The following is a 25000-nucleotide window of genomic DNA, read 5'->3' on the forward strand; positions in this document are numbered from 1 at the left end:
CCGTGACGTGCGCTTTGGGCTGGACTAGCGCTTTAAGCTTCCAACGTCTACCCGAAACCAGACATGTGCAGTGAGTCACGTACGCTTTAGCACCCAGGTGGGTGGGCTGGACCGGCATCTGCCCGAAACCCGGCCCATGCTGGCGGACCACGTGAGGGGTCGGGGCCAGTCAGAACGCCGACTCAGGCGATGACGTCGGATTCAGCATGGCCCCTCCCTCAAGTTCCAGGCTCTATAAAACACAGAGAAGTCCTCCGTGAAAGAGTGAGTTTTATTCGGTGTGGGCATTCTTCACACGGAGTGTTCCTGCTTCTTGACTCCACCCACGTCTCGCCTCGACGAATCGCCTCCTGCCTGGTCCCGCCAATTGCTCCACCCTCGCACTCTGGACTCCGCCCTTCTCCACTCATGCTCCTCCTTCGGAACACGATCTCCACATGTGCGGCTGTGGCCAGAACAACGTGACTATTGTCGGGTACCGCACCACAGAGCATCCCTCCCCCGAAACGCCCAGATACTGAAAGCTATAACCTCAACTCCCCTCCCTCCCTGGCTGCAAAAGTCCCTTTTTCATTGGAGTTTCTTTTTCTGTGTGTGGGTCTGAGTGTGCTGGCGCCTGTCTGTTAAGTAATCCTGTAGAAGATCCTTATTGTTGTTACTCTTATTAATCTCGCGTCAAGTCTGCACTGTCTGCTTTTGTAAGTTGCTTGTATTATTGTTGCACCCCACAGCTCTCTCCTCTTTCCCTGCATTACATACCCAATTTGTGGTGCCACATGCTTTTCCTCGCTCACTTGTAAATAAATAATTGTCATTAGAAATGTTCCCAGCTCGCCTTTGTCTTTTCTCTCATTGGTCCAACATGGTTCGGATCTAAGTTTAGCCGGGTCTTTATTCCCAACGATCTGTTCCTACTTTAGCCGGTACATCCTTGGCAGTGCCACTCGGCTGCATCCGATCCAGTAGAGTGATCCGGTTTGGACAAGGTGTACCGAGGGCGTGGTTTCCCGGTGCTTAAACCGTGTGGTTAATTAGGTAACCCAATTCCATAGACGGGAGGACCCAAGGTCACGCGGTTGAGTTGTTGGCGTCCACGGTTGGTTAAGCGACCCGCCGCGTCACGGAATTATCCGTGAGCGACGGCCTACAATCCGGGGAGTCTGGTGGGAATCGACGTAGCTTCCCCCACCTCGTGGTCTTCTCACCCGACCCCGCCGGCCCGCAACATATATATGTATATATATATATATATATATATATATATATATATATATATATATATATATATATATATATATATATATATATACACAGTGCTCCCTCACCTATCGCGGTTAATGCGTTCCAGACCCACCCGATAGGTGAAAATCCGCGAAGGGGAAATCACATATTTATTTAATTATTTAAATATTTTAAAACGTATTTTAAACCATTATACAGCATCCACACACTCTTATTAACCTTCCCCACACACATTTAATCAGTTATTTTTAAAAATAATAAAAACATTTTCATCAGAAATGCGACTTCATGGGGCTGCAAAGCCTAAGACCAAAAATAATTGTAACAATACTATATTGTATTATAAAATATAAAAAAACGTATTATGGGTACTGACCTATAAAGATATGATGATGATAGCTGTGCAGTACTGATGACAATGAAGATGATGATGAGATGAATGTAGTACTCCACAGCCAAGAAGAGCATTAAATCTCTTCTACTGGAGGTGCCTCTTCATCTTTGAAAACCCGCGATGTATTGAAGCCGCGAAAAGTGAACCGCGATATTGTGAGGGAGCACTGTATGTAATATATATATATATATATATATATATATATATATATATATATATATATATATATATATATATATATATATATATATATATATGTATACATATATATATATATATATATATATATATATGTATACATATATATATATATATATATGTATACATATATATATATATATATATATATATATATATATATATATATATATATATATGTATACATATATATATATATATATATATATGTATACATATATATATGTATACATATATATATGTATACATATATATGTATATATATGTATACATATATATATATATATATATATATATGTATATATATATATATATATATATATATATATATATATATATATATATATATATATATATATATATATGTATACATATATATATATATATATGTATACATATATATATATATATATATATATATATATATATGTATACATATATATATATATATGTATACATATATATATATATATATATATATATATATATATGTATACATATATGTATACATATATATATATATATATATATATATATATATATATATATATATATATATATATATATATATATATATGCTCACTCTTGGTACCATCCTTCCCTGTTATACCCAACTGCTCCTGGACTCTGTGTTCCTGGACTTTTGCACCTGAGAAGGTAAAGGTAGAGGAGGTTCTTTTAACCCTCGACTTTGATTCTGTGACTACACCGGATGGGATCAGCTCATGTCTCCTAAAAACCTGCTCTGCTGCTTTTGCACATCCTATCTCTACTCTTTTCACTATCATTTGCGCTTGGCGATTTTCCATCTGCTTGTAAATACACCAACATGACTGCACTACATTAAACGCTGCAAAAACTGGTCACCTCAATGACAGACTTATCAGCTTACTTCCAATCAGCAAGGTCATGGAATCCATCATTGCAGTTGATATGAAATCCTTTCTTTTCTAACCTCATCTTCGATCACCAATTTGGTTTCAGACCAGTTCACTCCACCTTGGACATGCTGCTTTTATTCACCCAACAATGGATGGAGGCCCTCAATGTCAGACATGAGTTCAGGACCGTCTCTCTGGACAAATCTCATGCTTTTGATGCAGTCTGGCATCCTGCCTTGCTCTCCAAACTGTCTGCCTATTGAATCTAAGGCCAACACCACAAATGGCTGATTGATTTACTCTACTCTCGTAGCCAAAGTGTGGCACTCAACGGAATTCTTTTAACACCTCTCCCTGTCAAAGTTAGAGTGCCCCAAGTTGGAGTGTTTCGGCCCAGTCCTTTTCCTGATCTTCATCAATAATCTCTCCGACTTGCTGGAAAAATCCTCTTCATCTATTTGCTTATAACCTCCCTCCCTCCCCCCTGCCATGACACCCCTCATCCTTTAAACAGGCAGGCTGCATCCTCCTGGGTATCACGACCAGCAACGATCTCTCTTGGCAAACCATGCTTCAAAGTTGGCTTCCAAAAGCCAGTCGTCGACTGGGCATCCTCCATCGACAAGTCCTTCCTTGGCACACCTGACCTCCTATCCACCTACAATCCCTTCATCTGCAGCTTGATCGAGTACTCAGTATGGGGAAAAAAATTCCACACCGAAAATGATCGTAATCCAAATTGCACCCAAGATCATGCTTGTCACCCTTTAAAGCATGCTTCACTCTAAAAAAAAAACGAGACAAATCATGTCTAATTGTGGGGAAGATTTAAATTTAAGTGGAAATTATGTGATTGCACAATGCAGAAATATTTTGTGTATACATATCTGAGTAGTCCACAAGCCAATCATGTCAGAAGAATATTAATCATTGCCACTGTTCTTCATATATCCATTGTAATGTTGTTTTCTGCAAACAAGTCAGAAAAAACTTTTTTAATAAAAATGAAAAAAACATGTAGGGATGAAATCCCAAAAAACAACCGAACAAGGTAAGAAGGAATGACGCCAAAATACAACACCACAATCCTTTTATGGATTGCCATCACGACATCGCTTGACATTTTTGTCATAGGTGTCAATTGTAACAAATGTATGAAGATGTCTGTGTTAGAAGTAGTTGTAGATGTGTGGTGTGGGTTGGTGTAATTGTGTATTTTATTTGTTGTGGGATTGAGACGGAAAATGTCAAAAGATGTTGCGATGGCAATTAGAATTCACCACCCAACTGACAAATACATTATGATTACAGCACCACACATCTGCAGGGAATCGATACATTTTGAAACTCTTCTCTGATCGATTGGTGCACTCAATGGCACAGCATCCTGTCATTTTAAAAAGAATGATGAGCTATCGACAATCATGTGCTCATTCAATGAACGATTGGTGGAAACAAAATGGCACCTATGACCCACATAACCAGAAATTTCCAGGATGCGTCATGTGGCTACACTTCTTATATATGGACTCTACCCCTCCATACCCCTCTCTACCCCTGTGTACATGTAATAAATAGATGTCTTATAAAGGGATCACATGATCATATCTATATACATAAGGAGGAAGTAAAGGATGTTTTCCTTTAATAATAGTATTCATACGGTATATGGAAAGGTGAATTTAGAATGCTCTTTTCAATGATTGGTACGACTCTGTGAACCTCAGTGAAAGCATCAGCAGATCGTTCTGAGTCCTTTTCATTCATTGATCACACATTTTGTCGGACCCACCAATCCACGTGGCCTTACAATCCACGACAGAGACTTTATGGCAGATAGTGAGTTTTTCACTCTGCGCATGTGTAAATGGCATTCAACAGGTTGTGGTGTATTGTGGTTGTATTATTTTAAAAATCCGATTGAAATAAAATAAAAAATTGTGATGGTATGGGTACAATACCCAAGTTACAATGTCACTTCCTTCCGTTGGAATCATTGTAATTGCTTCAGCCATTATTGTGCTCGGCTGGATGACATTTATCAACAATTCTGTAGATGAATAAATCGGTGATTTTGCGATCTCTCAATATATGGTACTTTAGCGATGTATTCTGGCACCTTCGTCATTCTTGTTAGTAATAAAAACGCTTGAGAATGAAAGGTATGACTTTTAAAGGCTTATGACTTCACTCGATAGTAGTTTTTAAGCATATCATTTTGTACACATTTGATTGGGTGACCATTTTTTTCCCTGTATCATCCCGACATGTGGCGTACTACCGCACTCCATGAAAATAATAATAATAATTCAAATGCTCCTTGACAATTTGGGGAAATTTAAAGTCTTCTTTTTCGAAACAAATATGTCAATGCAATGATATCATCCTCCCCCCACCTTAAATAATCTGGAAATATCTTTTCGATTTGTTGCTTCTCCAACTTCGATAACTACCTTACCAACGACTCTTCTTCTTACAGTGGTGACTATCATCACAAATGGTGAGTGTGAGGTCAAAGAAGGTTCAGGACCTTCTTTGACCTCACAACAATGTTCTCGCATTAAATTCTGACCCATATATTTATCACCTGCATCATCCCAGGCCTCTTGTCTCACATAAACTGTCATTTTCTTGGTTATTCATCAGTGCATTCTGGCCATCTTGTGAGAAAAGACATTCAAATGGTTTTAGCACTTTGATTTGACCAAAATGTACATTAATTAGAGGAAGATTTGTGGGGGAAAACTGTTTGACAGTAAATATTTTGTTTTATTCATAAACGTCAAATATTTGTTTTTAATATAATCCATATGCAATATTAATATAACATTAATAATGTAACATGATACTCTTCTCCACAGCCAAAAAAAGAGGTTCCCCGTGCCATTTTAATTCACGACAATCTGAAATAGGCCGACATCAATTTTGTGTTGGGACGTTTGACATTTTGAGTTGAGCGCTGGGCTCAAGATGTTAAGATTTCAGGTTTAATCCCATACACCAGGCTGATTCATTCATTGCCTCCTAACAGCTTATTGGAATTCATGTAAAAGCACACTCATGTCTCTGAATACCCTTGCTCTGCATGTGATATCTGTTCAAAATCGTAAATGAGCCTTAGTTCACTGAACGGGAAAAAAGGACTCAAATGTCATTTATTGACTCGTTTTAAATTCAATACCAAATTTCCCAAGCTGTGAAATCATGTTTTTCTTTGAAATACTTGTTCTTGCATTTCCTTATTGTTAATTTTCTTCTTATTCTGACATGGTGTCCAGGAATATATGGTTCATTGTAAGGTTAGCCCAATTATTTCACGAACTGGCTGGCTATGCCTGACGTTGGCCAGGCCTGATGCCTGACTGCCAGGAAGTTGACCATGGCGCCGGCAATACCTCACCTACTCTTGGTCGTCTTACTTTGGTGTTTCTTGAATTGTCAAATAAAGAGGCACATACTGAACAAAACAAAATGTATCATCAAGTGATGTCTCATTTGTAATATGTGAATGTTTCCATCATAGATTTTGTATTCCTTGTATCAAACATGCTACAGGGGTGTTGCACATTGCAGGGAGTCTCGACTTGTTCTTGTGATTGCATTCTGCAGGTTTGCATGGCAGGTGGCAGAATGGGGAGAATGCCAGCCTGGTGCACTGCTCTCAAACGGAGACCGCCGCACTGGGCTATGTGGTGGCGGTCTGCGTTTCAGAGAGGTATACTGCATCCAGGTGAATACAGATGTCTCAGACTCACATCAAATGCTCCTGAACGAACAAGGTACTGCTGCCTCGTGAGGTTTTGTACATCACACAATTATTTATTTGTTCATTTATTTATTTACTTATTTATTTACTGGATGTAAAGCTTTTGAACATTACAGTTTGATTCTTAATCATCCTCTCATGAGAGGATTTGCACAAACATATCACATAGGCTCAGTGAAATGTCTCGGTTTAATCACTGTGATCCGATTGTGACTCTTTGCTGGTTGGAATTAAAGAATTCTCATTCCAATTATATTTGAACAATATCAAGTTGTTCAGCTAATCCTTTAATTATATTATCACGGCAGAAAATATAATATTTTCAATTTTCCGGCTTTATGCAATCTTGTTTACAAGTGCTTTGATAAATTTTCCCAACTAGAATATTTTCATACTGCAGGTTTTCACGAATGATGTAGAATAGAATGAAATGAGATGTTGAGAGCATGATTATCAGAATTTTTCTTCTACATACTTTTTCTCTTCTTATTATGCCTTTTCTTTCACTTACTCCACTGCTTACACTTGTTTTTTTTTTCCTCTAAATCATGTAAATCATGTTCATTTTGGAAATAATGCTCAAAACGGAGAAATCAAAGATGAAATGGAATAATCAAAACAATTCAATAAAATGTCTTATTATCGACCGATCCGGTAAGATCATTTGAGGATATCATTCGGAATGTGATTGATCCCAGATTCTATTTTACAATTAAGTCATTCAGCAACAAAATGGAGAGGTTGTGGTGGTGTTCACATTGACCTAAGTTGTTCATCCAAATGGACTAATTTATCAGGCAGTAGTGGTTTTCTGTATTGTTAACTTACATTTATTACTCTAACCCTTGACCATGCAATCGGTGCTTTTTATTCTTTTTTTTAAATCAACAAACCAATATGGAAATAGGATTGATTAAATTCTCCATTTCTCTTTTAGAAGGTTGGTGTAATTGTGAATGACATTTCGGTTTGTCACAAGTGAAGATAAGATAATATGGTATTTTTAAAAGCAAGGGGCAGGAGGTGCTAATATATATTTTTGAAAAGTGCATGACTAGTAGTACTCTTGATGTGAAATTATTATTATTACCTCCGCAACAAAGGTGGGTGAATGGAGGTTATGTTTTCACGTCTGTCTGTCTGTCTCTCTGTCTGTCTGTCTGTCTGTCTGTCTGTCTGTTTGTTTGTCTTTTTGTTTGTGAACAGGATATCTCAAAAAGTTGTATATGGATTCACATGAAATTTGGTGGAGACTTTGGGTATGGGGCAAGGATGAAATGGTTAGATTTTGGTGAATATCCCAAACCAGATCTGGGTCCGAGAATTTTTAAAGTGATTTTTCACCATTGAGATATCGGGCCACAAACGACATGTTGCAGGATACCTCAAAATGTTGTGGACGGATTCAGATGAAATTTGGTGGATGAGTTGGTAAGGTGATAATAACAAGCTGATTAAATTTTATCTCAGGTCTGAATCCAGATCCGACCTATCGGTAGGATACAAAACGTAAACTAATCAACCTGGCAGAGGTATGCACTCTTCCAAGTGGCCATTCTAATTTGATGTCTGCACTTGTTCCATGAAGGTATTCCATTTTTTTTTTCTTCCTGGAAACAGGACCTCGTGGAGCTTCTCTATTTACACCTATTGCGAATGTAGAAAGTTTGTATGTTTTTCCTTGATCTTCTTTGGTTTGGACCGACATGTAAAATCACTCCTACGACTACTACTATTACTACTACGACTACTACTAGTCATACTAGTACTACATACTTTAAGGCCTCCAATCATTCCCACCACCTTGTATTTTCAGCAGGGAAAATTTTGGCACGGATCTTTCACGAACTGGCTGGTCAGGCCTGATGTCCCGCACTTCGGTGCCAAAGGCTTCTTTGAAGAGCGATTTCCTTCTCCTTTTGTTTGACCGCTGATAATGCATTGTAGTTGTTGCAATTCCACTTAACGGCTCCATTTATCTCAACAAGTGGTTCTTTTTTTTTTTTTCTTTTTTCAAAGTCTTGTAATTTCAAAAGCATTTCTACTTGATTCAAAATCGACAAAATACTTAAACGTTTTACAATGGCAAGACATCAGTGTGAATAGCGATGCAGAACGGTGGGACAATTGGCTTGTAATTAGCTCCTGGAATGTCCAGAGGTGTAAAAGGATGTTTTCAAACACGGACTGCCTTATCGAAACTACTGCCGTTACCATTAATGCTGGCACACCTGACACGGGAATAACTTCTTGGCTTAATCCCAGCATGTGCTAAAAGACCTATCACTTTCGTGAAAAATTCCATCGCCACGGGAGGTAAATTGCTTCACCACATTTATTGAAGTGGTGGGTATAGAAGAGACAAAACAGGCATGCATAGAGTGCAAGGTTATATGGCTTTATCACTATTCGACACAGAAAGGGCAATGGCCTCGTGAATTTGCTGTAGGCTTTCACATTTATTGATGCATTTCTCTGGGTGTCATTATCGAAGTGCTCACAAGTGCTTCGCCATGCCAGGCTTAATAGGCCATAATCTTTTTTTTAATTTTTAATCCTCCTTTTCACAGCAACCAACCCCAACCTATGAGGTGGTAAAGTGGTAGCTCCTAATTGTCCTTTTTTACTTGTTCTGCAATTTCATCACACACTAAAAACAGAAGCTAAAGTTGCTTTACTGCATTAACAAGTTTATTTATGGTGAAAAGTTTTTTTTGCCTTTGCACAGGAAAAAATGCACTTTTAGCATTAAGGTTTAAGTAACCGGTGGAGTTGAATTTTTTTTAATATATGTGAATGCAAACCAAGTACGAGGGTAAAATTTGTCCATTGTCTACTGGTATTTTTGTAATCATGTAAAAACTTTGTCTTCTATGAAAATCGGCATCTTGAATTCAATTAATTCGAGTCCTTGAAGAGGTTTCACGAATGAGATACTCACACTAGTCCAAGACATGCCAAATAAAGTACAATGAGGTGAAGGTAAAAGATAATACATTTCTCTATTTTCTGACTAATTGTTCAAAGTCCTTCATTTGTCATAGTCTGTTTGGAGAACACACTCACAGAAGTGGTCATAAAATGTTCTGTGGGATATCTTACACGAGTGTGAGTATGTCGTTTGTACAACCTTTTGAATACCCTTTATATGCATGAGAAAGAGTCTAAGAGCAATGTTAAAAAACCTGATATTTCAACAATTTTGAAAGTAGCTGTATTAAGAACTAGCAGGGGTACCCGGTGTTGTCTGGTCTATTTTTTGTGGGGGCTTGAAACAATTCCCCACACCCACGAAGGAATGGGGTCACGGATCATTTATTATTACCTTGCACAGAGCTACAATGGCATAGATGCACCACAGAGAGATTTTAAAATCGCCCATCATGGTCACCTGTCCAACTCACAATCCCATGAGATTTTCAGAAACATCGTGGAATTGCAACTGCAAGTGACCATGAGACCTGAAACCAAAAGATCGCAAAATCAACTTCACACACAAAGAAATATACTGTACAGTACTGGGTGGTAATAAAGTCACATTATTAATATTTCCCCACCATCGTCATCATCTTCCCTGGTACGTTTTGTGTGCGTGTGTGTGCGTGTCTATATATATATATATATATATATATATATATATATATATATATATATATATATATATATATATATATATATATATATATATATATATATATATATATATCTTCTTCTTCTTCCTCTTTCGGCTTGCTCCCGTTAGGGGTCGCCACAGCGGATCAACCGTCTCCATTTCGCTCTATCCTCCACATCTTCCATTGACACTCCAACCACCCGCATGTCCGCCCTCAGCGCATCCAGGAACCTTTTCTTTGGCCTTCCTCTTCTCCTCCTGCCTAGCGGCTCCATCTTCAACATCCTTCTCCCGATATACTCCGTTTCCCTCCTGTGCACATGTCCAAACCATCTCAATCTCGCCTCTCTCACTTTGTCTCCAAACCGTCCTACCTGCGCTGTCCCTCTAATATACTCATTCCTTATCCTGTCCATCCTCGTCACTCCCAACGAGAATCGCAGCATCTTTAACTCTGCCACCTCCAGCTCCGCTTCCTGTCTTATTGTTAGTGCCACCGCCTCCAAACCATACAACATAGCTGGTCTCACTACCGTCTTATATACTTTCCCCTTCATTCTTGCAGCTGCCCTTCTGTCACAAATCACTCCTGCAACTCTTCTCCACCCACTCCATCCTGCCTGCACTCTCTTTTTCACTTCTCTCCCACACTCTCCGTTACTTTGGACAGTTGATCCCAAGTATTTAAACCAATCCACCTTCCCCACCTCAACTCCTTGCAACCGCACCATACCACCACCCTCCCTCTCATTTACGCACATGTACTCCGTCTTACTCCTACTGACTATCATTCCCCTTCTCTCCAGTGCATACCTCCACCTCTCGAGGCTCGCTTCAGCCTGCTCCCTACTCTCCCTACAGATCATGATGTCATCCGCGAACATCATAGTCCATGGAGACTCCAGTCTGATCTCATCCGTCAACCTGTCCATCACCATTGCAAACAGGAAAGGGCTCAGATTCGATCTAAGGTGCAATCACACTTTAACCTTAAACTGGTCCGTCATTCCTACCGCACACCTCACCGCTGTCGCACTGTCCTCATACATATCCTGCACGATCCTCACATACTTCTCCACCACTCCCGACTTCCTCATACATTGCCACAACTCCTCTCTTGGCACCCTATCATAAGCTTTCTCTAAATCCACAAACACACAATGTAACTCCTTCTGGCCTTCCCTATACTTCTCCATCAACATTCTCAAAGCAAACATCGCATCAGTGGTGCTCTTTCCTGGCATAAACCCATATTGCTGCTCACAGATCGTCACCTCTCCTCTCAACCGAGCTTCCACTACTCTTTCCCACAACTTCATGGTGTGGCTTAACAACTTTATCCCTCTGTAATTTCCACAGCTCTGCACATCACCCTTATTCTTGAAAATCGGAACCAGTACACTTAATCTCCACTCCTCCAGCATCCTCTCACTTTCCAAGACTTTATTAAACAATCTAGTTAACAACCCCACTGCCATCTCTCCTAAGCACTTCCATGCCTCCACTGGTATACCATCTGGGCCAACCGCCTTTCCACTTTTCATCTTCTTCATAGCAGTCCTCACTTCATCCTTACTGATCCATCCCACTTCCAGATTCACTATCTCCACTTCTTCCAACCTTCTCTCTCTCATTGTCTTCATTCATCAGCTCCTCAAAGTACTCCATCCACCTTCTCAACACACTCTCCTCGCTCGTCAGCACATTCCCATTTGCGTCCTTTCTCACCCGAACCTGCAGCACATCCTTCCCAGCTCGGTCCCTTTGTCTTGCCAATCGGTGTAAATCCTTTTCCCCTTCTTTTGCATCCAACTTCTCATACAGCTTGTCATATGCCTTTTCCTTGGCCTTTGCCACCTCTCTTTTTGCCTTTAGACGCCACTCCTTGTACTCCTGCCTACTTTCTTCATCTCTCTGACTATCCCACTTCTTTTTCGCCAACCCCTTCTTCCTTATACTTTCCTGTACTTCCTCATTCCACCACCAAGTCTCCTTATCTTCCTTCCTCTGTCCAGATGTCACACCAAGTACCTTCCTAGCTATCTCCCTCACAACTTCTGCTGTCGTTGCCCAATCATCCCACCCATCTTTACCACCATCCAACGCCTGTCTCACCTCCTCCCTAAATTTCACGCAACAGTCTTCCTCCTTCAGCTTCCACCATCTGGTCCTTGGTTCAGCCCTCACTCTCTTCCTCAACCTCACCTCTAAAGTCATCCTACAGACCACCAATCGATGCTGTCGAGCTACACTCTCCCCTGCCACAACCTTACAGTCACTAATCTCTTTCAGGTTGCATCTCCTACTTAACATGTAATCCACCTGTGTGCACTTTCCTCCACTCTTGTATGTCACCCTGTGTTCCTCCTTCTTCTTGAAATACGTGTTTACCACTGCCATTTCCATTCTTTTTGCAAACTCTACCACCATTTGCCCTTCCACATTTCTCTTGTTGAGACCATACCTCCCCATCACCTCCTCATCCTCTTTATTCCCTTCCCCAACATGTCCATTAAAATCTGCTCCAATCACCACTCTTTCATCCTTGGATACACTCTCCACCACTTCATCTAACTCACTCCAGAAATCTTCTTTATATTCCATCTCACACCCCATATGTGGGGCATATGCACTGATGACATTCATCATCACCCCATTCAATTTCCAACTTCACACTCATCACTCGGTCAGACACCCTCCTCACCTCCAATACCCTCTTGACATAATCTTCCTTCAGGATTACCCTGACACCATTTCTCCTCCCATCCACACCATGGTAAAACAGTTTGAAACCACCTCCAATGCTCCTCGCCTTACTCCCGATCCACTTGGTCTCTTGTACACACAGTATGTCCACCTTTCTTCTCTCCATCATATCAGCCAACTCTCGCCCTTTGCCAGTCATCGTCCCAACATTCAGAGTTCCAACTCTCACCTCCACACTTCTACCCTTCCCCCTCTCCCACTGCCTCCGGACTCGCCTTCCCCGTCTCCTTCTCCTCCTTCGCCCAGCAGTAGCACAATTTCCACTGGTACCCTGCTGACCAGCGGTACCGGTGGCGGTCGTTGGTAACCCGGGCCTCGACCGATCCGGTATGGAAATTCGTTTTGTTGTCTGCATAATTTGGCATAGGTTTTTACGCCAGATGCCCTTCCTGACGCAACCCTGGTCGCCTCTTACGACACACAGGGATATGGTACACCTATTCTAACCGGGGCATACACTGGGCCCAGTACAACTGGTGCTCATTTCGCCGACCTCGGAAGGATGGCAGGCTGAGTCAACCCCCTGGTGTTTTCGACTTGGTTTATATATACATATATATATATATATATATATATATGTATATATATATATATATATGTATATATGTATATATATATACATAGATATATTAATTCAGTGTCCCATCCATCCATCCATTGGGACCAAACTCTGCGCAGAGCGTTGGTGCTGCCTAAGCAGTCTCCTTGGCTATTGGGCAAAATCCTTGACGGGTCGCCACTCCGACACAGGATACCAGCATGCTGGCACTCATTTTGTCGACCTCGGAAGGATGACAGATCGATTTAACCCCACCTGGTATTAATTCAACAGGTGAGCGGGATTTGAACTCGGAACCCTAGGATCCCAAGCCCACCACCCTAACTATTAAGCCAACAGCAGGCATAAATAAAATGGTTGTTCGAAAATGTTAATGTGGGGTAATAAAGGTCATGGGACATAACTGAGGATGACAAGAGATGGCAGTGCACTCTTTGATAAAAGTTCTGGAGGGAAGAATAAGATAGAACAGCCTCTGGTAGGTGGTTATACAGATGAAAGTGAGGAATAAAAGAATCGAGGTGTGCAGTCAAGCCAGGATTTTGAAAATTAAACCAAGACGTGGTTCCTGGAAGAACGTATGAATCTTTGAGTTGCTGGGGAAGTCGGAAGACTGAGAGAGCAGAGGGAGCAATGTTGGAGAATAGACGGTGGAAAACAGAGACCACCGACCTGCCTCTGATGTGAAAGCAACAGACCTTGTGATTTGGCGTCATCACGTGAGATTCCAATAATTTTGAGAGCTTTCTATTGCACAGAATCCAGGAGATCGATGCGACGCTGGGGTACCAGCGCATCGTGGAGAGCAGTACTCCATTGAGCAACAGATAAAGGCCTTGTTAACGAATTAGCTTTGATTTTTCATGGAAAAACTTGGATTGCCGGAGGATTCCCATTCTGAGGCTGGCTTTTGATGCCAGCTTTGCAATGTGGTTGGCTTCGTTTAATAAGTGGTTTCGCTTGTGGATCATTCCAGAGCAAAAGGGTGAGACTGAGATTTTCCAGGGTGTTGTGTTCCATTTACCAGACCAGGGTCTATATGATCATTTCCAGATCAGCAGAGAGTGACACAACTGACTTCCGAGCAGGGGGATGGGGTGCTGTATGACAATGTGGTGTAGTCTGCAAAGAGGAACAGGGTTTTCAGTGTGCCAACGGGGCTTGAACTCAGGACCTTTTGGGTCCTAAGCCACTGCCCTTACCACTGCGCCAACACCAGGCTTATAAGTATATATATGTATATATATACTTATATGTATATGTATATGTATATGTATATGTATATGTATATGTATATGTATATGTATATGTATATGTATATGTATATGTATATGTATATGTATATGTATATGTATATATATATATATATATATATATATGTTTATGTATATGTATATGTATATGTATGTATATGTATATATACATATACATACATACATACATACATACATCCACTTTTGGATCTGGAAACCATGTGCATTCAACAAACAGATGTCCCAAAAGTCAGTTATGTCGTTAAGTATGTGTGTAGTCAGAACCCTTTCCTTTTGTCTTGTGGGAGAATCAAAGGCATGCGTTGCGATTTCTTTTTAGTTAGGATATTAAATCTTTACATCCAACGAACCCTCCAACGAATAACCAACAACCATTCCATTCCCCATCACAATCCACAACCCACCCACTATCTACAAGCACTCTCACTTGCCAAGGCAGGGTCTTGCAGCCATTCCTTGCCGCTTCCACCAACGTTCCGTCCACAAACGTTGCAACTCTTGCATGATGGCCTGTGCAACATTGATACTGTTACTCGTCAAGTATGAACCCGCGTGGAAGAATGGCTGGGGTTCCCCAGCGGGGGCCAAAGTCCCGCCCCGGAAAGGCATGCCGTGGAACCCTGTCCAATCAAGGCGGACACTGGCGCGTGCTTCACGGAGCTCCGCCCCGTACGAAGGCATTCTTTTTTTCCCTCTCATGGTATTTAAGAGAGGGGTACGTCTGAGGAAGGAATTTGGGTGCGAGGGCTGTGTGGAGTAGTGAAAGGAGTTCTGTGGAGGAGAGTTCTTGTGTGGTTACGAGGAGTGGTTTCGAGCAGCGGTTGCGAGGGGCGAGTTTTGTTCATGGTGGCTGAAGAACCAGTTGTTCACGGTGGCTGTTACAAGGAGTTCTTGGCTGGTTTTGACCCAGACTATTCGCCACGCAAGCTCCGCCACGAGCCACGAGTCCCACACGTGCGACTGGGACCAAACCGACGACCATTGGCAGGTGCCACATTGCAGAGTACTCCTTTCCCTCCGATGGCCAGGTACCCATCAAACTCTAACCCCCAGCTTGTCTCAATCCACGACTGCGAGGATCCAATAAAGACTCTTGGTTTTCTTTTCATTTGTGTGTGTGTCTGCGTGTGGGCCCATCTTTAAGTATAACTGAATACGTGTTTTTGGATCATTGTCAATACATCTTGCATATTCACGTTAAGTCTTGCCTTATGACTCCATTTATTGTCAATAAAACGTCTTAGAAATGCCCCCAGTTCGTTTCCGTCCATTCTTGCATTGGTCCAGTATGGTTCGGATCTGAGTTTAGCCGGGTTTTTATAACCGATAATCCATTCATTCCAGCCAACACGGCTTTGGCAGTTTCCTCTCGGCTGCACCTGAACCGGAGTTGGTAGTCGGTAGTTGGAACTCTACCGCAGTTGGTAGAGTGACCCGGTTCGAGCAAGACGTGCCGAGGGCGTGGTTTCCCCGGTAGTCGAAATCGCGTAGTTAATTAGGTAAATTGGTTATAGACAAATAGACCCTACGCTACACGGTTGAGATATTGGCGACCACGATCGGTTAATCGACCCGCCGGCTCGCGGAGTTATCCGAGCGACGGCCTCCAATTCCGGGGAGATTGGTGGGAGACGACGTAGCTTTCCCCACCTAATGGTCATTCTCGCCACCGACCCCCTGCCCACAACAATATATATTGTTACGGATCTGGAAACCATATGAAGACCACAAGGGGAAAACCAGGGATGTCACTTTTTATAAATTTGAGGGTTATTGCACCTGCCAATAGTTGCCAACATAAGGTTTCCTCTCACAATATTACTTTAACAAATAACCAGGGGTGTCACATAATTTATATGGTATAAAGTTTAGCCGTGCAATGAAAAAAACAAGTGTTGTCAAAGCTGAACAAGTGGAAACCCAGAGTTGTCAGTACTTTACTCCTGGTTATCTCCCTTTCATTCATGTTACCTGTTCCACCATAATATTCAGAGTTGAGAAACTAAAAAATGAAAGGTTGTAAAACTTTCACAGCATAAACTCTGAGCACTACAATGGCCTATTTGGTTATATCATGGGCTCCGTAGTTGGTGCATATCGTGGTTCAAGCCTGGTCAAACCTTTATTGTGACTTTTATGGGACCCACGCCGTGGCTTAATGGTTAGCGCGTCTGAGTACCCATCCTCATTCGATGTACGCACCGCCCAATCAACCTGCTTAGGTATATGAGGGAGTCACATGAGGTGACTTTGGCTATCGCGGGGGTGGTTTATCGTTGGTTTCCTCCTGGTTTTCCATCATATTAAGTAGTACGGAGTAAGAAATGGAGAATCCGTCGTCATATAAGCGAAATACCCTTGAGTATGCCGTTGAACACCAATCAAACAAAAAAACAATGACCGTTTAATGTTGAAAAAAATAATCTGTGATCACCAAAGTCATGTAATGTATGCTAATAACCAACAAGCATGAACTTGCTACACATCCTGGGTTAAAATTGCATTGCAATTATTAAACAAGGGAATAACCAGTGATGTCAGTTTGCAACATTGATTCGTTCTTTGCTTTTAAATTAAATAACACAGAAGCTTGGCAAATGCTACATGCTTAATTTGATCGGCCAATGATCACTCTTCCTTTTACTGGAAAATAAATCTATATGACAGTTATTAAACAGTCCACCAAAGTCTTGAAACTTTGTTTTTCAGTTTCTTCAAAATTGACTTATCCTGACATCTCTGGTTTTCCCCTTGTGGTCTTCATATGCATTCAACATACAGATGTTCCAAAAGTCAGTTACATCATTAAGTATGTGTGTCGTCAGGCCCCCTTCCTTTTGTCTAGTGGGAGAATCAACGGCGTGCGTTGCGATTTCTTTCAGCTAGGTTATTACATCTAACAAGCCATCTATCAACCATCCTATCTGCATGACCCATTGGTCAATCACGATCCACCACCAACCAGCTGCCTTCTCGCACCCTGACGTGCCAAGGCAAGATCTCGTAGTTCCGGTTTCTCGGCTCCCACAAAGGCTGTAACTCTTTGACGACGACCTTTGCAACATTGATACTGTTACTCAACAAGTACGAACCCGCGTGGAAGAGTGGGTGGGTTTCCCGGCAGGAGCCGAAACCCTGCCTAGGAAGCGCGAGTCCATGGGAGCCTGCCCAATCAGGGCGGGGAGTGAGGTCTGTTCAAGCGAGCCCCACCCCGTTGAGGGAGGTTGATACATTCCCGAGCACTCTCTGAGACGGTGGTTTTTTGGGTTGCTGCGAAGGGGTTGTTACGAAGGGTGTTCTGAGGTTTTCGACGGGGTTGTTGTTGAGCGTGAAGTGTTTTCGAAGCGGAGGGTTGAGCAGAAGGTTGTGAAGGTGGTGAATGTGTCTCTGCTGGCCCTCTACAAGGAAAGGAAAGAGCGACCCTGACCCCCCTCAGTGGACCTCGCTATTCGCCACCCAAGCTCTGCCATGAACCACGAGTCCCACACGTGCGACTGGGGACCAAACCAACGACCTTTGTCAAGTGCCACACCACGGAGCACCCCCTTCCTCTGACGGTCATGTACCCAGCTGGACTCTGACCCCCAGCTCGTCCCTTTCCTTGGCTGCGAGGGTCCAATAAAGAACTGGGTTTATTTTCATTTGTGTGTGTATCTGCGTGTCGGCCCGTCTTTAAGTAGAACCGAATAAGTGTTTTTGGATCATTGTAAATATTCCTTGCTTGCATATTCGTGTTAAGTCTTGTTTTGTGTCTTCATTTACTGAAAATCAATCATCACAGAAATGTTCCCAGTCCATTTCCGTCCCTTCTTGCATTGGTCCAGCATGGTTCGGATCTGAGTATAGGCGGGGTTTTATCCCCGGTAATCGGACAACTGCAGCCGGGACGTCCTGGGCAGGCCCGCTCGACTGCATCCGAGCCAGAAAGGTGGGTGGCAGAGTGGAAGTTGGAAGGTGTAATTTTACCGCTGCCGGTAGAGTGAATCCGGTTCAGCCAGGCGTTCCGAGGGCGTGGATCCCCGGTAGCTGAGACCGCATGGTTACTTAGGTACATTGGATCAAGGCAAAATAAACCTATGCCTCGTGGTTCGAGATATTGGCGTTCCACAGTCGGTTAAACGAATCGCCGGCTCGCGGAGTTATCCGAGCGACGGCCTACAATTCTGGGGAGTCTGGTGGGAGACGACGAACCTTCCCCACCTCGTGGTTGTTCTCGCCACCGACCCCCAGCCCACAACAATATATATGTGTGTATATATATATATATATATATATATATATATATATATATATATATATATATATATATATATATATATATATATATATACATATATATATATATATACTGTATATCCAACATTCATTGATAATGATTTACCAACATTTGAGGATGGAAAGTCAACAAGAAAAAGAGCAATCAGAGATTGCAGACCCTCGCCCGGACTTGTTTTGTGTTGTGTTTGTGTACTGGTGTGTTATGTAATTAATATTAGACGTAATTAGAACTTCCACTTTATAACCGCTGGCAGTGATGACTCAGTGCCAAGACATCCTGCTTTGATGCAACCCTGCTTTTATTGGACACCTGACCCTGATCCATGACGTTTTTCATTATTATTTAATTGAATTTAGAATGGGATCAAAATATATTCAATTCAAATCAAATGGAAGACAAAAGAGGTACAGTCCTGCATTGGAGTCATCAGAAGTAACCCAAACAAGCAAAAAACAGAGATTAAGTCATCAGGAGGAACCTGGATAGGATTCGCATTTCAGCTGCTACTCCTCTACCCCAAACCAACCCAGGCACAGCTAAGTGAGCCTTATTCAAAATAAATAAATTTAAAAAATAAAAACAACCCAGATCAAAAATAAATGAATAAATCTGGCTGCCAGACCATGTGTCAGATGAAGTTGAAATTTAAAACATGAATTCTTCATCACTGAAGATCATAATTGTGAAGTTTCATGTCGATTGATTAAGCGGTTCCAGAGAAAACATTATTTAATGTTTTTCTTATATCCCATATGGCTGCCAAACCATGTGACCTTTCAATTATTCCTGATCAAATTTGTACACCCAAGGCTTGGGGATCATTTGTATGAAGTTTCCCCTCTCACACACACTCACAGCAGATCTGTCCAGCTGTTCTGGAGAAGATTTTTGGGTAAATCCAATATGGCTGTCAAACCCTGCGACCGATGACGTCATACATGTGAATCTTTTGTTCCTCATGGACAGGCGGTTATACTTGTAAAGTTTTGCATTGATTTGTTCAGCCACTTCAGAGAAGAAGATTTTGAAGGTTTAAAAAAAACAGAACAACATGGCTGCTGAATCACATGACTAATGACATCATCAAATTATTTTTCTGTGGACCATTTTATCCCCAGATGACACTCAAATATTTTCATACTGATCAGATGTAGCGTTATACATATGCAATTATGACGTCATAAAAAATCGCATGGGGTGTACTTGCTGTGTGCCGTTTCAATTCTTTCCTTGGTGGGGTTTCAGAAATACAGAGGTCCAAAGTTTTTCCGTTTTTCCGTTTTTCCGACGTTGCTCCGATGAGTCAGATGAGTTTTCCATGAGTTTTCTAACAGCTCCGATGGTGAAAATTTTGTCTCGATCCGACAAGCAATTGCGGAGAAAAACACTGAAGTTCTGTGGGAACAAACAGACAGACAAACAAATGAAAAATCGTGCTTAGCACGACACTTGGCGAATTAGTTGACTTTTCCGTGTGGTGGTCCAAGCTGTAATGTCATGGAATGTGTGGTGTTTATTTGTTCGTACATTAATAAAATGACGCGACGTCACAAATAACAATTATCAGGTGCGTGTTGTCATGGTAACTGCAGCAGATTGAAAATTTTCACAACTCATTTAAAGCCACCATGTGACATTCAACAACTTATCATCGGTGCTTGTTGCCTTCATTCTGATCGTAGAAAATATTTGAAAATACCTCGGAACATTGCTTTTCAACCAGCTTCACGATCCCGTTATCAGGTTTGAAATATTTTGTAAAACAAAAATATGTATTTTATATGTGTTTTTCATGTTTTGGGTGACCCTGACCTTGACCTTGGGTCAATTTCGATCAAACTTTGCACACATGTTAATATTACATGCATAAATAGACAGAATAAGTTTCAATATAATAAGTGCAAAACTGTTTGAGAAATAGCCATGTGTAATTCACAAAATTCCCCATTGGTTTATAATGGGCGATAATATAAAGTGATGCAGAATCCAGATCCTGATCTTGAACATCACCAAAAGTCACATATCTTTTTGCACTGTGGATTTCTATCAGCTGTTAAAATTTCATCCAAATCGGTTAAGAATTGTGACCTGTAGAACGAATAGAATTTTTTTTTAATCACGCCAATAGCTAAAAACTTTGACGTCATACGCTTGCGAAAACTGGGCATAATTTGTACTAACATGCATTTTAAAACATTTAGATATTCCATTGAAGTTTGTTTTGGCATCAACAGGAAGTCTCTACGACTTCCGGTTACTGAGTTATGTTCAAAAGCTTGTTTTCACCTTTTTTGACGTAACGTCGTGACGTTAAGTGCGATTATGACGTGATTTGATCCCAGACTATTTCAGCAAGATTGGCTATCACGAGTTAAAATTTGAGAAAGATTGCTTCAGTAGTTTCGGCAGAACACGAGCGTCAATATTTTTTTAAAATGACGTCAATCGGCAAAACTTTGACGTCATACGCTTGTGAAAACTATGCGTAATTTGTAATAAGATGCATTTAGTAATCATTTAGATATTTGAATGAAGTTTAATTTGGCGTCAACCGGAAGCCGCTACGACTTCCGGTCACCGAGTTATGTCCAAAAATGTGTTTTCACGTTGTGTGACGTCACGTCGTGACGTTTAGTCCGATTAGGACGGGGTTTGGACGCGGACCGTTCTCAGGTGGATTGCCTATCAGGTGTAAAAATTTAAGAACGACTGGTCCAGCTATTTGGGCTGTAGACGACCGGACAAACAAACAAACAAACCAACAAACAAATGGAACAGACCAACATACTTGACAAAATCGAAGATTTCGCCAAGTAACAAAGAAACACACACAAATGCAACACCCTCTCCTCTGGCAAGGGTGAAATAAAGAACATGAGTCTGCAAATAAGTTATAATGAGAGCATCTGGCAATAATATTTGAGAAAGCATTTCAGATTAGAACAGCCAAGATTCCTTGGGATTTGTTTCAACTCCCTAATCCTTGGTAGAAGGAAACCCCAATCAGGGCTGTGTGAAAGATTGATGAGAAGAATAAGTTATTATTTTTAGCTCATCTACGACCAAGTCAAGATGAGCTGTAAAGCATAACGATGTCCTTTAGTCAGACAGTCAGTCCTTCCTTCCTTTCAGCAATGGGTCCATTGACATTTTGTTGGTTTTCCTTACTCCTCTGAAGTGGCTCAATTGATTGTTTTTAAACTCAGCATAATGATTCATGACGTCGATGTGCAAAAACTAATGGAGCCCTTTTCGACAAGATTTCCATCCAGGTGGTGAGATAATTAGCTAATTAACTCAAAATGAAATATTTGTTTGAAAATGAAAATGAAAAAAAAAAAAACACAAAATGAAATTTTGTGGACCGGTTTGGTGTGTGAAAGGACAAACTGATTTGATTTTAGTGAAGATCCGGATCCTGATCCGGCTACGAGAATTTTTTTAGTGATTCTTCATAATTGAGAGACGGGCCAAAAAGGATATAGAGCACTATATCTCGAAGTTGTGGATGTATTCAGATGAAACTGTGTGGACATGTTGGGTGTATGACGAGGCAGAATTTGTTCAATTTTGATGAAGATCCGAAACTGAATCTGGATACGAGAATTATTTAATTTTCTAAGTGATTCTTCACCATTGATAGATCAGGCCCAAAACAATATAGTACTGTACAGCATGATATTTCAAAAATGTATTGGGCCCGATATGTTCTCGTGGATCAGGCATTGCACAGCGAAGGTATGCGCTCTACCGAGTGCCCTTCTTGTTTGTCCTTGTACGACCCCTTTCGTCCTTTTAAGACCCTTTCAGCATTTTAGACACATTTTAGACTCCTTTACTCCCCTTTAGGGTCGATAAGGATTTAAGTGTCCTTTCACGAGACAAAAACTAATGAGAACTTTTTCATCAATCCAGGACCTGCTCATCCTACATAATTTTCCCTCTATGAGTACAATTGTATTAGCAGGTGTTTCAGCCCCCACGGGCCCATAATTTCCATCAAATCGAACTGAAATCAACTTTTCACCTATTGCACCCCAACTATGACCACCCTCCATCGGGAGACAAGCATCTGTCCCACTTGGGCGCATAAATATTCATTACTGTTGTTGTTATTATCATTATTATATTTATTGAAGCAGTAGTCGTTTTTTGATTAAGAAACCAACAAAAGAGCATTTAGCATTCTCAACAAATGACATTTTATCATATTATTTCTTTATTTCCACATTTCTTCTTTCATGGTTCCATTTGTTTCTTCATTATCTCCTTCTTGCACTTGTGTCTCACTTCACTGACTTTTGGTTGCCTGCTGGTTCCTCCGCATGACTTTTCTAACAAAGTCCACCACCTTATCAGTGAAAAGAGTTCACAATGCCTGTGCGTGGAATTAAAGTGAGGCTCAATGCAGACAAACCATTAACCTTGCCCAAGCACATAGTGCTGTGCTTTGTCTTGTTGGATCGTGATTTCTTTAACCATTTCTGTACATTTAGATGTGAAATTTAATCGATGTCTTCACATCTCTCAGGAAATTTTTCTACACCAGCCACAAAGACAACTGACAGGCCATCTTTCACTGCAACACCTGGCATTGCAGGTAACTTGCATCTAAAAGTACTTATTTTGTCAATTTTGGTGCAAACATGTGCATACAACATCTAGAGTGTCTGAATTGCCTGAAGACACCTCCATTATTACTGCTGCTGAAAAAATGATTTTCAAAATAATATTAACATTGTGATGATTTCTGTCTTCCTGAAAGATTCGCATCCATTCAATTTTGTCCCCCTTTATACCCTTATCAACTCATGATCTTTAACACTCTTGCTTTGTGTCTACATCCCACGCATGTTTTTTCCCACTTTGCTGTGGCGGACGTATGATTTTTTTTTTTTCAGGTTACAACATCTGTTGTTTAAAGAGCAAGTTTTATTCATCATGGGTTATGATCTCCTTGCATGGATTTCTGCCAGGGAAACCCACCTCAGGAAAGAATTAAGTGGTTCACGGCACTTGCATCCGGGAGAAAATTGCAGTTCAGGAGATATTAACATATATCCTTTCCACCATAGATGGCTTGTGTCAGGACAAGCATGACTGCATAAAATGTGACCTGAGTCTGTCAGGTAAAGGGTAAATTCTGGCTGATTGGTTTCACTCAAGGTGGCCAAGCTTCAGTGGTGTCATAAGAAAGGCCAGATAATCAGAATTTGATTTTGCTCTGGAAGCACTCTCTACATAGTAGCTTAAGCTCTGCAGAGCCATTTAAAGAGAGTCCCAATCTGGCAGAAATTTTTGACAAAATGTTCAGAATTTCTTTAAAAGCACACATTTTATAGATACTTATATCCAACACATGCTGGATAATTGGATGCATTTTGACTATACTTGAGTTTTTTTTAATTTTTCCTGTTTTATGTTAAAATAAAATAATTGTGGCATAAAATTATATATTCAAATAAGTTTTGATCACTATAATCATAGTGATAATGGTAGGGATCTCTAAGTTTTGACTTCAAAGAAGATTTACAAAAAATATTGCCGACAAATACATTAAACCAGTGATTTTACATGTCTGCATCATCATCGTTGTCATCGTCATCGTCATTGTCATCATCATCGTCATCACTTAATCATCGCTGTCATGATTTTTCAAATGTCATTCAAAATCAAGTTCTTCAATTGCAGGGTTTCAAAATGTTATTTATTTATTTAGTTATTTTGTATACGTTGACGAAGCTCGTATGAGAGCCAACACACAATGCACAGAAAGGGGGGCATGAGCCATGAGGGGCAGGAGAGGGAAGGACAAAACAGTTTTTTATTGAGAATAATTGAGAATTGAGAAGAATTGAGAAGATTTGAATGAAGAATGAGGAAGAATTGAGAGATTAGGAGATCTATGGAAGGGAAAGGGATGGGGCGGGGAACACGGGGTATACAAGATGGACATTACAGGGACTTTCAGGAAGGAAAGCAGGGAATTTGAAGGAGGTGGGTTTGGGGTGGATTAACGGGGGTAGAA

At 40.9% G+C, this 25000-nt stretch overlaps 1 protein-coding gene across 1 annotated transcript in view; it reads left to right on the forward strand.

Annotated features, from left to right (window-relative positions):
- The window catches only part of LOC147029798 (thrombospondin type-1 domain-containing protein 7A-like), an 879531-nt gene that overhangs the window by 569183 nt on the left and 285348 nt on the right, over nucleotides 1–25000 (forward strand). The window contains exons 6-7 of the mRNA XM_085872138.1: nucleotides 6325–6494; nucleotides 23504–23572. Coding sequence (XP_085728264.1) covers nucleotides 6325–6494; nucleotides 23504–23572 — 239 coding nt within the window. The remainder of the gene's footprint in view (nucleotides 1–6324; nucleotides 6495–23503; nucleotides 23573–25000) is intronic.

The sequence above is a fragment of the Eptatretus burgeri genome, chromosome 3, assembly GCF_056783735.1.
Source record: "Eptatretus burgeri isolate ZD-2024b chromosome 3, Ebu_testis_v1, whole genome shotgun sequence".
NCBI lineage: Eukaryota > Metazoa > Chordata > Myxini > Myxiniformes > Myxinidae > Eptatretus > Eptatretus burgeri.